This window comes from Neolamprologus brichardi, chromosome 9, assembly GCF_056152115.1.
Source record: "Neolamprologus brichardi isolate AB-2024 chromosome 9, ASM5615211v1, whole genome shotgun sequence".
In the NCBI taxonomy this organism is placed as follows: Eukaryota; Metazoa; Chordata; class Actinopteri; order Cichliformes; family Cichlidae; genus Neolamprologus; species Neolamprologus brichardi.
In genome coordinates, this window is record NC_142112.1 from 9,748,035 (window position 1) to 9,761,593 (window position 13,559).

The window sequence follows — 13,559 nt, forward strand, 5'->3', positions numbered from 1 at the left end:
TGATTTTTTCACCCGTGTCGCTTGAGGTCATGGAATGTTATTGACTTTGTATGGTTGCTTCTAAGCCAAGATGACTCGAGCCTGGCACTGATAAGGCCAAGTTCATGGCTTCAGTCCCCAACCTGGCCATTCGAGCCTCGTTTGAGAACTCGTAATCTCTGTTGAAGGACATGAAATTGACAACAGCGTATCAATATTGGATGACATAAAGGATCCGAGGTTGGCCTGCTGCGAACAAACTGGGAACACATGCCTGCTCCTCAAGGACTCACAACCAACCACGAAGGGACTCGAACCCTCAATCTTCTGATCCGAAGTCAGACGCCTTGTCCGTTAGGCCACGTGGTTTGGCAGAAGTTCCCACTTTTCATGAACGTTCATTTGAGTCTGTTTGAGCCAACTGCTGGTGTTGGGTTGGTCACGTGGCTGGTGGATATTGCTTGATTGTTGCTTGAAATAATTGATTGTTGCTTGAAATAAGTGCATGCCACAGCATTTCTCCCATGTATCACGCTCTTAAAAACGTAGTCCTACCTGCCACATGCACAGTGGATCCACCCACTAAGCCAGAGTATCATCTGCCAATGGAGGTCATAAAGCTTACGTGGCCCGATCTGTCACCTGGAAGTTGGCAGAGGTTTTTTTCTTGGATCCCACCAAACAAAAACCATAATCTACCATGAGACAGCACCTTGAACAGCTGCTGGAATGGCCAGTATGGGGGTTGAACCCATGACTTTGGCGTTATTAGCACCACGCTCTGACCAGCTGAGCTAACCGGCCTACAACTTGTGCCTAAACCGACCCCCTTTTTTGTCTAATATACCAAAAAAGAGTGTGGAAGAACTGTTAAGAACACAAGAGAAATGTGTGTTTACAAGAAATTACTTCAACATAGTGGGGGAAAAAAGTCTTCTGTTGACTTACAAAAAACGCTTTAAGAAGAAATTTGCCACAAAACAATACATGGTGTGCGTCTTTTAATGTTAGGGTCGATAGGTGTGATATAAAGCAGCAGTTTTTGATGCAGTATGCTGTGTCAGACTTTGGAAATGAGTGATTTATCCAGAAAGTAGCTGGAAAAGTGATTTGGAGATTGTAGCTAAGCATGTAATGTATTCATTAGCGTGTCATGTGTCAGTGAATTTTGTGGTTTGCTGTCATTTGTAGTTGCGTACATCACTCACTTGGAAGTTGGCAGAGGTTTTTTTCTTGGATCCCACCAAACAAAAACCACAGTATATCATGAGACAGCACCTTGGATGGCTGGTGGAATGGCCAGTATGGGGATTGAACCCATGACCTTGGCGTTATTAGCACCACGCTCTGACCATCTGAGCTAACCGGCCTACAACATGTGTGTGAACCGACCCTTTTGTTGACTAATATACCAAAAAGAGGGTGGAAGAACTGTTAAGAACACAAGAGAAATGTGTGTTTACAAGAAATTGCTTCAAGCTGTACCAATGAAAGCCAACTCTTGGAAGGTCCTACTGATCAGAAGCCACCTATGCAGTTCAACTGATGAAACATGTGGCTGGAGAAACTAACAAAGTCATACTTTAGTAGACTAAAATAGGAAAACAGTCGAAAGCACTGTGTTTCCTAATGAAAATGCTTCAAGTATAGCGGCATGGCTGTTTTTTGAACAAACTCCAACACATTCCTTCAACGGGCAATGAAACAGAGCACACTGGATCTTTTCCAGGTGGAGTTCCACCAACAGCATGCTTCCAAGTCGTGATTTTTTCACCCGTGTCGCTTGAGGTCATGGAATGTTATTTGCTATGTCCCAATTCAGGGTATGCACGCTTGAAGTACGCACACTACGCGTACTACGGACGGTGCGTACTATAAGTACGGGAAGTGCGGAAGTGAGAGGCCCGTGAAATGGGACGGTCTACCCTTTGAATTTGCGTCACCAGCTGTGCCTGCCCGTACCACCTCCCCCGATCGGCAACATGGACACAGACCACGTCCTTGCGTGTGCCATTTCCCTGCTAATGGAAGAGCCCCAACAACCCACCCGTCACAGACGAATGATCCTGTTGCGACTACGGGACACCCACGTGCAGGTACAGTGATAAATACATGGCGACATGTGTGTGTGTGTGTGTGTGTGTGTGTGTGTGTGTGTGTATACATATGTTACAAATTAAATACAGTAAACAACAAAATCAAAAAGATAAAATATACAGAGGTTGGTAGTTGGGTCACCACAAGCACAGTGTCCACTGCCTGCAAAAATAAGAACAGCAACAATCAGAACAATAACCAGAATAAAAGAATGTCTGTCATGTCCTGTATTTACTTTCACCAGACCAGACCCCTGTACTGCAGGATTAACCTGAGTGTCCCAGTCCTGGACAGATACTTCAATAATGAGGACACCAGGCCTGATTTCCGCCTCAGCAGGGAGTCCGTGACAGCGCTGCTGAATCTACTGAACCAGGAACGGAGACATGGGTGGGGTGCCCCGATTGAGACCCTTGTGTTCCTCTTCTGGCTGGCGAGTGGAGCAGCCTACAGGGTGGTGTCCAGGGTGTTCGCAATACCCCGTTCCACTGTCCGCCGCATTGTGCACAGGGTCACAGAGGTGGTGGTGGCCACGCGCCACCAGGTCATCCACCTCCCTCGGACCCCAGAAGACCTAGATGCCATGTCCAATGGGTTTGCACAGCTGGCAGGCCACAGGGCCTTTGTGAAGGCTGCTGGTGCAATTGACTGCTGCCATGTCCGCATCAAGCCCCCCAGCGGCCCTGACGGTCAGTGCTACAGGAACAGGAAGTTGTACCCGTCCATAATCCTGCAGGCGGTATGTGTGCTTTGTCGATACACATGTGGGCTGGCCGGGGTCAGTGCATGACTCCAGGGTCCTCCGCCACAGTCCACTGTACCGACAGGCCCGTTACCCTCCCCCAGGGCATTTTATCCTTGCAGATGGAGGGTACCCATGTCTCCAACATCCACTCCCCCTCATCACCCCCTACAAGAGGCCAGTCCACGGTGTGGGAGCCCAGCGCTTTAACGCACATCACTCCAGGGCACGCTCTGTCATAGAGCGTGCCTTTGGAATGATGAAGACAAGGTTCCGTGTCATCTTCCTGCAAGCGCTGGAGGTGCACCACACCTTCGTGCCACATGTATGTCACGCTAATACGAGCATCATTGTTGTATGTCCAATCATAATGGCAACTGTAGTGCATACCCTGGCATGTACACTGTACTTACAAGATTAAACATCTGTCGCAGGTCATAACAGCATGTGCCGTGCTGCACAACATCTGCATCGGTGCTGGTGACATTGTGGCCCCAGATGAGGAACCCGAGGATGATGGCCAAGATGAGGGGGAGACTGGTGTGGAGGCAGTCAGTGGTGCACACTGGCGGGACCAGCTATCTGCTGAGGTGTCTGCCCTGGAGGAGGTACCCCCGGACCACGATTATTGTCAGCAGGCAAGTATCCCTTATTGGTGCATCTGCACAGTGCTGGGATTTCACGTGACAGATCTGTCTTAACATGCTTGTTTTCACCATGTCTTTTTCCCACCACCATGATTACAATCTAGTGACATGGCAGCTGTCGGTTCCACCAGCCCTGCAGACCCAAGTGGAGGATGTTGAGGTGGACAGTGGGAATGAGCATGCCTGAGCAACATCTGGGGGCGCCTATGTGGGATGCTCCACTCAGTACCTGGCTATGAACCGGGGGTCTTACCTGTGGCACCTCCCTCATCTCTGTGGTCCTGGTCCAGCGGACCAAGCAGCACTGCCCAAGACTCCCTGCTCAGGCACATGTCAGGCCTGGTTGATGATGTGTGTGCATGCTGGGACACTCAGGTTGATCCTGGACTGCAGTGGGTAGTGCATTTCCCACAATCATGTTGTGTTATACGTTGCACTGCTTTCATTTCCACAATTTGGCACGTGCAATAGGTCAGGCCCCCCGAAATTGTGTCATGTAGTTTGTGACAGACATGCACTCACAGTTGGGATGTTCCCACTGTCTTTATTTACATATCTGAAATAATTTTGTGGTTGGAAAAAAAAAAAAAGGTTCGAACAAACAACATAAATTAAGTTCAACTATGTACATTGCGTTGTATCAACAGAAATCTAATCACTGAAATAATCATGTTTGTACAAAACAAAGGTTGGGGTGTCAGCATAAATAAAGTTCAACTATGTACAGTGGCTGTCTCAGTCCTTTTTCTGCTGCACCAGCTTTTCGAGGACGCCTATCAGCCTGTCCATCCTCTCGGCTCTCCGTTCCTCCATTTGCCGTTGCTGGGCCATGTCCTCCTTTATTAGGGCAATTAGCTCATCCTCCCCGTCCCTCCTCCTTTTCGCCACCGGTGCCTCAGGCGGCTCCTCATCCTCCTGCCCCTCCTGGTGTGAGAGTGGGTTGCCCACTGCTGCACTGGGCCCTGGTGCGTCCTCCTGGATGGAGGAGATTAGGACAGGTGGCCTGGTGGAGGGCCTCTGTCCTAGCACCTCATCCATGGCATCAAACCAGGGCCATGTTGCGGCAGTGGGCTTCCCACTTGCACCCTCACCCGTCGCTGGATACTTGCACTCCTGAGGGGAGGATACATCACAGGTGGCAGTTAGCAACAACAGCAACAGTGCAGGTTTACATAGGTGACTTTTCAGTGTTCCGTGTGGAGTTACATCTGTCACTACCACTGTACATACCTTGTATTTCCTTTTCAGGTTCTCCCATTTACGTTTGGCCTGCACAGGGGAGATTTTCCCTGCCAGGTCCATCTTCTCCACGATCTCCCTGACAAACGAAATATGAGAGCACATGTATATCAGGTCATTCCGTTTATGGCATCCACAGCAGGATGTACTGGCTTGGGACCACAGGGCAGACGGTTCACTGTCCCTTGTGCCTCAATACTTGTAGACCTCATACTGTTGCTGTACCTCCAACCCACTGCGGCAGAGTGTTTCGCACCCGTGAACAGGTGCTCATTATCACGGCGGAGTCGTATAAGGTCTGCCGTCTGCTCCTTGGTCCCTGTAATGCAGCGTGACATTGGATTACATTCCCCACCATCATGCACTTCTGTTTTGGCATTTCTCCATTTGCCGTCAGTTCAGCATATACAGCTGTGTGGAACATACACACTGCAATGTCAGGCAATACTGTTTATTGCGGGACAGGGACAGCACTGAGTGGGGCAGAACATTTGCTTTATCAGGCCCTAGGTTGGGTTCTCTGTCATATGTTTTGTTTTAATTCAATTCAATTCAGTTTTGTTTGGATGGGGCAGACTCACAACAAAAGTCGCCTCAGGGCGCTTTGGAATATCCCCTTTGACATATTTGACATGGCAGGTGTGATAACTGTAACAAATATATGTATATGTTATATTCTATGCATTTGCATTTTATATTTAATGTGCTGCGTACACAGCTACATTCCTGCCTGGTATATGTTCACGTTCCTGTTTGCGGCACAGGCAGGTTCATATTAGTACAGTTGATTGCACTGTGGTGATACGTCTATTCATACTGCCCTCGGTCTAGTACAGGATTCACAGCTTTGTCAGTCTGTGCATTTACGGTTACGTGGGTCGGGCAGGTGTCACATGATTCACCTTGACATTTTCTATTAACCTCCCATTGACTTTTACATCTTGGCATTTGTTTCGCTCCTTCACACATATCTTACATTTGCGGGTGTTGATGTCCTCCGCCGCCGTTTCAACCTCCTCTGCAGCTGCTGACATCATTACGCACTGGCCTGGCTGCCGCGCGCTATGCATTGTGGGATATATGGGACCACGAAGCGTGCACCGGAGCACGCTTGATATTTGGGGATATCGACGGTGCATTTGGAGTACACTTCGAATTGGGACAGCCGTCGTCGCGTGGCGGTGACGTAATCGCACTTGAAATGCGTACTTCAAGCGTGCATACTCTGAAATGGGACACAGCCACAGACTTTGTATGGTTGCTTCTAAGCCAAGATGACTCGAGCCTGGCACTGATAAGGCCAAGTTCATGGCTTCAGTCCCCAACCTGGCAATTCGAGCCTCGTTTGAGAACTCGTAGTCTCTGTTGAAGGACATGAAATTGACAACAGCGCAGCAATTTTGGATGACATAAAGGATCCGAGGTTGGCCTGCTGCGAACAAACTGGGAACGCATGCCTGCTCCTCAAGGACTGACAACCAACCACGAAGGGACTCGAACCCTCAATCTTCTGATCCGAAGTCAGACGCCTTGTCCGTTAGGCCACGTGGTTTGGCAGAAGTTCCCACTTTTCATGAACGTTCGTTTGAGTCTGTTTGAGCCAACTGCTGGTGTTGGGTTGGTCACGTGGCTGGTGGATATTGCTTGATTGTTGCTTGAAATAAGTGCATGCCACAGCATTTCTCCCATGTATCACGCTCTTAAAAACGTAGTCCTACCTGCCACATGCACAGTGGATCCACCCACTAAGCCAGAGTATCATCTGCCAATGGAGGTCATAAAGCTTACGTGGCCCGATCTGTCACCTGGAAGTTGGCAGAGGTTTTTTTCTTGGATCCCACCAAACAAAAAACACAATCTACCATGAGACAGCACCTTGAACAGCTGCTGGAATGGCCAGTGTGGGGATTGAACCCATGACTTTGGCGTTATTAGCACCACGCTCTGACCAGCTGAGCTAACCGGCCTACAGCTTGTGCCTAAACCGATCCTTTTGTTGACTAATATACCAAAAAAGAGTGTGGAAGAACTGTTAAGAACACAAGAGAAATGTGTGTTTACAAGAAATTACTTCAACATAGTGGGGAAAAAAAGTCTTCTGTTGACTTACAAAAAACGCTTTGAGAAGAAATTTGCCACAAAACAATACATGGTGTGCGTCTTTTAATGTTAGGGTCGATAGGTGTGATATAAAGCAGCAGTTTTTGATGCAGTATGCTGTGTCAGACTTTGGAAATGAGTGATTTATCCAGAAAGTAGCTGGAAAAGTGATTTGGAGATTGTAGCTAAGCATGTAATGTATTCATTAGCGTTTCATGTGTCAGTGAATTTTGTGGTTTGCTGTCATTTGTAGTTGCGTACATCACTCACTTGGAAGTTGGCAGAGGTTTTTTTCTCGGATCCCACCAAATAAAATCCACAGTCTATCATGAGACAGCACCTTGGATGGATGGTGGAATGGCCAGTATGGGGATTGAACCCATGACCTTGGCGTTATTAGCACTACGCTCTGACCAGCTGAGCCAACCGGCCTACAACATGTGTGTGAACCGAGCCTTTTGTTGACTAATATACCAAAAAGAGGGTGGAAGAACTGTTAAGAACACAAGAGAAATGTGTGTTTACAAGAAATTACTTCAAGCTGTACCAATGAAAGCCAACTCTTGGAAGGTCCTACTGATCAGAAGCCACCTATGCAGTTCAACTGATTAAACATGTGGCTGGAGAAACTAACAAAGTCATACTTTAGTAGACTAAAATAGGAAAACAGTTGAAAGCACTGTGTTTCCTAATGAAAATGCTTCAAGTATAGCGGCATGGCTGTTTTTTAAACAAACTCCAACACATTCCTTCAACGGGCAGTGAAACAGAGCACACTGGATCTTTTCCAGGTGGAGTTCCACCAACAGCATGCTTCCAAGTCGTGATTTCTTCACCCGTGTCGCTTGAGGTCATGGAATGTTATTGACTTTCTATGGTTGCTTCTAAGCCAAGATGACTCGAGCCTGGCACTGATAAGGCCAAGTTTATGGCTTCAGTCCCCAACCTGGCAATTCGAGCCTCGTTTGAGAACTCGTAGTCTCTGTTGAAGGACATGAAATTGACAACAGCGTAGCAATTTTGGATGACATAAAGGACCCGAGGTTGGCCTGCTGCGAAAAACAAACTGGGAACACATGCCTGCTCCTCAAGGACTCACAACCAACCACGAAGGGACTCGAACCCTCAATCTTCTGATCCGAAGTCAGATGCCTTATCCGTTAGGCCACGTGGTTTGGCAGAAGTTCCCACTTTTCATGAACGTTCGTTTGAGTCTGTTTGAGCCAACTGCTGGTGTTGGGTTGGTCACGTGGCTGGTGGATATTGCTTGATTGTTGCTTGAAATAATTGCACGCCACAGCATTTCTCCCATGTATCACGCTCTTAAAAACGTAGTCCTACCTGCCACATGCACAGTGGATCCACCCACTAAGCCAGAGTATCATCTGCCAATGGAGGTCATAAAGCTTACGTGGCCCGATCTGTCACCTGGAAGTTGGCAGAGGTTTTTTTCTTGGATCCCACCAAACAAAAAACACAATCTACCATGAGACAGCACCTTGAACAGCTGCTGGAATGGCCAGTATGGGGATTGAACCCATGACTTTGGCGTTATTAGCACCACGCTCTGACCAGCTGAGCTAACCGGCCTACAGCTTGTGCCTAAACCGATCCTTTTGTTGACTAATATACCAAAAAAGAGTGTGGAAGAACTGTTAAGAACACAAGAGAAATGTGTGTTTACAAGAAATTACTTCAACATAGTGGGGAAAAAAAGTCTTCTGTTGACTTACAAAAAACGCTTTGAGAAGAAATTTGCCACAAAACAATACATGGTGTGCGTCTTTTAATGTTAGGGTCGATAGGTGTGATATAAAGCAGCAGTTTTTGATGCAGTATGCTGTGTCAGACTTTGGAAATGAGTGATTTATCCAGAAAGTAGCTGGAAAAGTGATTTGGAGATTGTAGCTAAGCATGTAATGTATTCATTAGCGTTTCATGTGTCAGTGAATTTTGTGGTTTGCTGTCATTTGTAGTTGCGTACATCACTCACTTGGAAGTTGGCAGAGGTTTTTTTCTTGGATCCCACCAAATAAAATCCACAGTCTATCATGAGACAGCACCTTGGATGACTGGTGGAATGGCCAGTATGGGGATTGAACTCATGACCTTGGCGTTATTAGCACCACGCTCTGACCAGCTGAGCCAACCGGCCTACAACATGTGTGTGAACCGAGCCTTTTGTTGACTAATATACCAAAAAAGAGTGTGGAAGAACTGTTAAGAACACAAGAGAAATGTGTGTTTACAAGAAATTACTTCAAGCTGTACCAATGAAAGCCAACTCTTGGAAGGTCCTACTGATCAGAAGCCACCTATGCAGTTCAACAGATGAAACATGTGGCTCGAGAAACTAACAAAGTCATACTTTAGTAGACTAAAATAGGAAAACAGTCGAAAGCACTGTGTTTCCTAATGAAAATGCTTCAAGTATAGCGGCATGGCTGCTTTTTAAACAAACTCCAACACATTCCACGGGCAGTGAAACAGAGCACACTGGATCTTTTCCAGGTGGAGTTCCACCAACAGCATGCTTCCAAGTCGTGATTTTTTCACCCGTGTCTCTTGAGGTCATGGAATGTTATTGACTTTCTATGGTTGCTTCTAAGCCAAGATGACTCGAGCCTGGCACTGATAAGGCCAAGTTTATGGCTTCAGTGGCCACCTTGGCAATTCGAGCCTCGTTTGAGAACTCGTAGTCTCTGTTGAAGGACATGAAATTGACAACAGCGTAGCAATTTTGGATGACATAAAGGATCCGAGGTTGGTCTGCTGCGAACAAACTGGGAACGCATGCCTGCTCCTCAAGGACTCACAACCAACCACGAAGGGATTCGAACTCTCAATCTTCTGATCCGAAGTCAGACGCCTTATCCGTTAGACCACGTGGTTTGGCAGAAGTTCCCACTTTTCATGAACGTTCGTTTGAGTCTGTTTGAGCCAACTGCTGGTGTTGGGTTGGTCACGTGGCTGGTGGATATTGCTTGATTGTTGCTTGAAATAAGTGCATGCCACAGCATTTCTCCCATGTATCACGCTCTTAAAAACGTAGTCCTACCTGCCACATGCACAGTGGATCCACCTACTAAGCCAGAGTATCATCTGCCAATGGAGTTCATAAACCTTACGTGGCCCGATCTCTCACTGATAAGGCCAAGTTCATGGCTTCCCTAACCTTGCCTTTTGAGCCTCGTTTGAGAACGCGTAGAGTCTCTTTTGAAGGTCACAGCCAGGGTCTGCAGCCTTAAAGGCTGCATTTCAAGACCGATTACGTCACAGTGACGCGATGAAGGCTGTCCCAATTCAAAGGCTGCTCGAAATGTGGCCGTCAAATGCGTCCTTCATTTCCCTGAATTTTAAGGATGGGTCGCTGTAGCCTTTATGGCCCAACATATCCCAGACTTCATAGCGCGGCGGTGGTGTAGATAATTTTTCTGAAAAAAATGGAGCGGCCAAAGAGTAAACTTTCAAAAGTAAGTAATGAATATTATGTCACTTATTTATGCGCAAATGTTTAATAATGAAGAACATTAAAACATTACTGTTGGCCACATGTTGGGAAAGCTATGTGACATTAGTGATGTTTGTACTAACTTGGTTTTAAAGCCTTTACTTCAAAATATACGCCGTTCAATAGTCGGCCTTAATCTTACAAAGAATGTGATGATTTTATGGATAATTAAAGTCAGTCATATATCCACAAACACAACAAGCTTAAATTCAGTGATGCTGCTCGGTTTGCAGTCCTGAATATCACGGCACAAGCAGGATTCACTGCACTGTTAATGTTAGCTATGTTAAATTGCTGCCTCTGTTCGGTGGTGTCGAGCCAAACGGACTTTAACGTGTGTTTGAACGAGCTGACGGTTCACTCGTTACGCTGAAAGAAAGATGCTTTAATCACAGCAGTCACACATGTGTCCACTGTACCAGCTGGGAACTCTTCTTGTTTAGCACTCGTAATAACACAAACACTAAATCCTCCTTCTTTTGTGCTGTTTGTAGCAGTGTATACACCTGAGACTGTCACCTGTCTGTCTGTCCTGCACTCTCTCTCTTTTTCTTTCTCTCTGATTGTGTAATAAAAGTATGAACATGTGTTTATAAGTTACACATGTGTTTGAATCCTGCAGCTTATCACACATTTGATTTCCATGTGTGACGACTGCAAGTGTCCAGAGTGAGGACAGACTGAGGGACCCACTGCTGCACATCATCTGTGAGGATTTGCACCCCTGATGATCCACCAGGACAAACTCAGCAGTGTGTGAGGAAGCGGAGGAGGAAGAGCCAGCAGCAGCTGACAGACGGAGAGAATAGACAGACTGTTCCCTGTTTGTGAAGGACTGCTAGAAAAGTTTAGCATAACTATTTGTCTGTCCTGAATCAGTCTTATTAGGTAATGTTCGAATAGTTTTATCATTCCAGTGTTTTCAGTGTGGGAGAAAGTACTCAGGGCCTTCAAGTTACACACTATGAAAGGCAGCAACAAGTTTAATATTCAGAAACCTAAAGTATATATCAGCAGCTGAATGGAGCTAAAAATAAATGTTTGTTTCAGTTCTATGAAGCTTTGAGTATTTTGGATTAGTAGCACTGCTGTGTTTGTTGCATCATAATGCTGTAATTGTTTATATGCTTTATATATTCTGAGGTAAGTTGATCTATAGTGTTACATCTAATTCTATAAGGATGATATGTGTTTGTATACTTTCTGCCCAGTTTGACCCATTTAGCAGAAGTCAGCCAGTTTAAGGCTCTGATTCTATATGACTTAAAGCAGTTATGACATGGTATGATTTTCTTACCCAATAAAGGAATATTTAATATATCAGTCTACACAGCAAATCCAGCATGTCCAAATTAACACTGTCAGATTTGATTTCAACACTATTAAAGTGTCTATATGGGTCCACACCAGAGAGTGTTAATTTAACTCTTTTTGGAGTGTTGGTACGTTAACTCTGATTTAGTGTTAAACACCAAATCTGTCTGGAGTTGATAATTTAACACTTGGTGTTAAGAGTTTATATATTAACTCTCAAAGTTTTTTAGTTTAACTACGTAAGAGTTATCTTCTAATTAATTCTAAAAAGCAGGAATTTTCCTGTTCTGAACTTCTAGAAATTTATTTTGGAAATAAACATTTACTAGAAAAACGCAATGGTTTTTGAAAAACATTTATTCTGAACTGTGCACCACAATTTCAAAACATTTTCTGAAAGATGTAACAGTGTACATGTTCTCACTTTCATTAGAATTTTGTTCATCCACATTTTCTCCACCCGTCTAAACGAAACACCCAGCTTACATCATTAGACATACACACACAATTATGGGCATGCTGAGGTTTGTCACATGGAATGTAAATGGGGCTGGCACCAGAGGAAAGAGGTTAAAGATATTTAACCAGCTTAAAAAACTACAGGCAGATGTTGTTTTATTACAAGAAACTCACAGACCTGTTACAGGTTTAAACGAACTTAAAACACCTGAGTTTCCTAATGTGTTTGCAGCTTGTTATAATTCTAGACAAAGAGGAGTAGCAATTTTAATACATAAAAATGTTAATTTTACAGTACTCGATACAGTTATAGATCCAGAGGGTAGATTTCTAATTATTAAACTATCAATATTGAACAAAAAACTATGTATTGTAAGTATATATGGTCCAAATGTTGATGAACCCTCATTCTTCCACGGATTTTTTAGTGCACTCTCTGAACACCTTGATTGCACACTCATTCTTGGAGGCGACCTCAACCTTGGACTAAATGAAGAAATGGATAGGCTCAACACAACAGGAACTCAGCGCAATTGGCAATCCACAAATATAATCAAACAGTATATGAGCGACTATGGCCTTTGCGATGCATGGCGCTCCCTTCACCCCAACAGTAAGGAATATACTTTCTTCTCACATGTTCATCACTCCTACTCTCGTCTGGATTATTTTTTGGTCAGCAGCTCACTGCTGAGTGACATTTCAGACACTGAGATTCACCCTATAGCTGTCAGCGATCATGCTCCTGTATCTTTAACACTAATACACAAGAATAATACTACGCCAAGTAAAAACTGGAGATTTAACACATCACTACTTAAAGATGAAGACTTTATTAAATATTTTAAAAAGGAATGGACTTCATATTTAGACTTTAATGACACTCCCGGAACATCTGCTTCTGTTCTATGGGAAGCAGGAAAAGCTGTGATGAGAGGTAAAATAATTTCTTTCTCATCACACAAAAAGAAAGAAGAAAACAAAAATATTCAGGAATTAGAAAAAACCATCAAATCCTTAGAAGAAGCCTACGCGTTCCACCAAGATCAAGAAATAATGAACAAAATATGCAAAACAAAACTAGAATTAAATGAAATTATTAATAGAAAAACACAATTCCTTGTACAAAGACTTCGCTTGCAGAATTTTGAACACAGTAACAAACCAGGTCGATTTCTAGCAAACCAGTTAAAAATAAATAAAGAAAAAACAACTATATGTGCTACTAAAGATTTATCAGGGAACACAATATATGACCCTGGAAGAATAAACAAGATTTTTAGGGATTTCTATGAAACTTTATATTCACCACAAATAAACCCGTCTAAAAATGAAATTGATTTGTTTCTTGACAACGTAACTCTTCCAAAATTACTAGACAGTCAAGCAATGGCACTGGATTCGCCACTAACGCCAGGTGAACTCCAGGAAGCCCTGATAAGTATGCCCATTAATAAAGCTCCAGGTCCAG

General features: G+C 44.6%; 1 protein-coding gene and 9 non-coding genes across 10 annotated transcripts; all 10 read right to left on the reverse strand.

Annotated features, from left to right (window-relative positions):
- Positions 1 to 275: 275 nt before the first annotated feature.
- On the reverse strand, positions 276 to 348 carry trnar-ucg (transfer RNA arginine (anticodon UCG)). Its single transcript has one exon. It is a non-coding gene; the product is annotated as a tRNA-Arg (tRNA).
- A 361-nt stretch (positions 349 to 709) lies between these two features.
- Positions 710 to 783, reverse strand: trnat-agu (transfer RNA threonine (anticodon AGU)). The gene has a single exon. It is a non-coding gene; the product is annotated as a tRNA-Ile (tRNA).
- A 492-nt stretch (positions 784 to 1,275) lies between these two features.
- On the reverse strand, positions 1,276 to 1,349 carry trnai-aau (transfer RNA isoleucine (anticodon AAU)). The gene has a single exon. It is a non-coding gene; the product is annotated as a tRNA-Ile (tRNA).
- Positions 1,350 to 4,200: 2,851 nt separating this feature from the next.
- Positions 4,201 to 4,809, reverse strand: LOC148101194 (uncharacterized). The gene is made up of 2 exons (XM_087845584.1): positions 4,696 to 4,809; positions 4,201 to 4,578 (listed from the first exon to the last, which is right to left on the reverse strand). The coding sequence occupies exons 1-2, from the start codon at positions 4,807 to 4,809 to the stop codon at positions 4,201 to 4,203; spliced, it is 492 nt and encodes a 163-aa protein (XP_087701710.1).
- Positions 4,810 to 6,183: 1,374 nt separating this feature from the next.
- On the reverse strand, positions 6,184 to 6,256 carry trnar-ucg (transfer RNA arginine (anticodon UCG)). The gene has a single exon. It is a non-coding gene; the product is annotated as a tRNA-Arg (tRNA).
- A 341-nt stretch (positions 6,257 to 6,597) lies between these two features.
- Positions 6,598 to 6,671, reverse strand: trnai-aau (transfer RNA isoleucine (anticodon AAU)). The gene has a single exon. It is a non-coding gene; the product is annotated as a tRNA-Ile (tRNA).
- Positions 6,672 to 7,162: 491 nt separating this feature from the next.
- trnai-aau (transfer RNA isoleucine (anticodon AAU)) lies at positions 7,163 to 7,236 on the reverse strand. Its single transcript has one exon. It is a non-coding gene; the product is annotated as a tRNA-Ile (tRNA).
- Positions 7,237 to 7,906: 670 nt separating this feature from the next.
- On the reverse strand, positions 7,907 to 7,979 carry trnar-ucg (transfer RNA arginine (anticodon UCG)). The gene has a single exon. It is a non-coding gene; the product is annotated as a tRNA-Arg (tRNA).
- A 341-nt stretch (positions 7,980 to 8,320) lies between these two features.
- trnai-aau (transfer RNA isoleucine (anticodon AAU)) lies at positions 8,321 to 8,394 on the reverse strand. Its single transcript has one exon. It is a non-coding gene; the product is annotated as a tRNA-Ile (tRNA).
- Positions 8,395 to 8,885: 491 nt separating this feature from the next.
- Positions 8,886 to 8,959, reverse strand: trnai-aau (transfer RNA isoleucine (anticodon AAU)). The gene has a single exon. It is a non-coding gene; the product is annotated as a tRNA-Ile (tRNA).
- Between the last annotated feature and the right edge of the window lie 4,600 nt (positions 8,960 to 13,559).

Coding starts and splice junctions, on each gene's coding strand:
- LOC148101194 (XM_087845584.1), bottom strand. CDS start 4,809: ATGTGCTCTCATATTTCGTTTGTCAGGGAGATCGTGGAGAAGATGGAC. Junction 4,579..4,695: donor ACCTGAAAAGGAAATACAAG/GTATGTACAGTG, acceptor TCCTCCCCTCAG/GAGTGCAAGTATCCAGCGAC.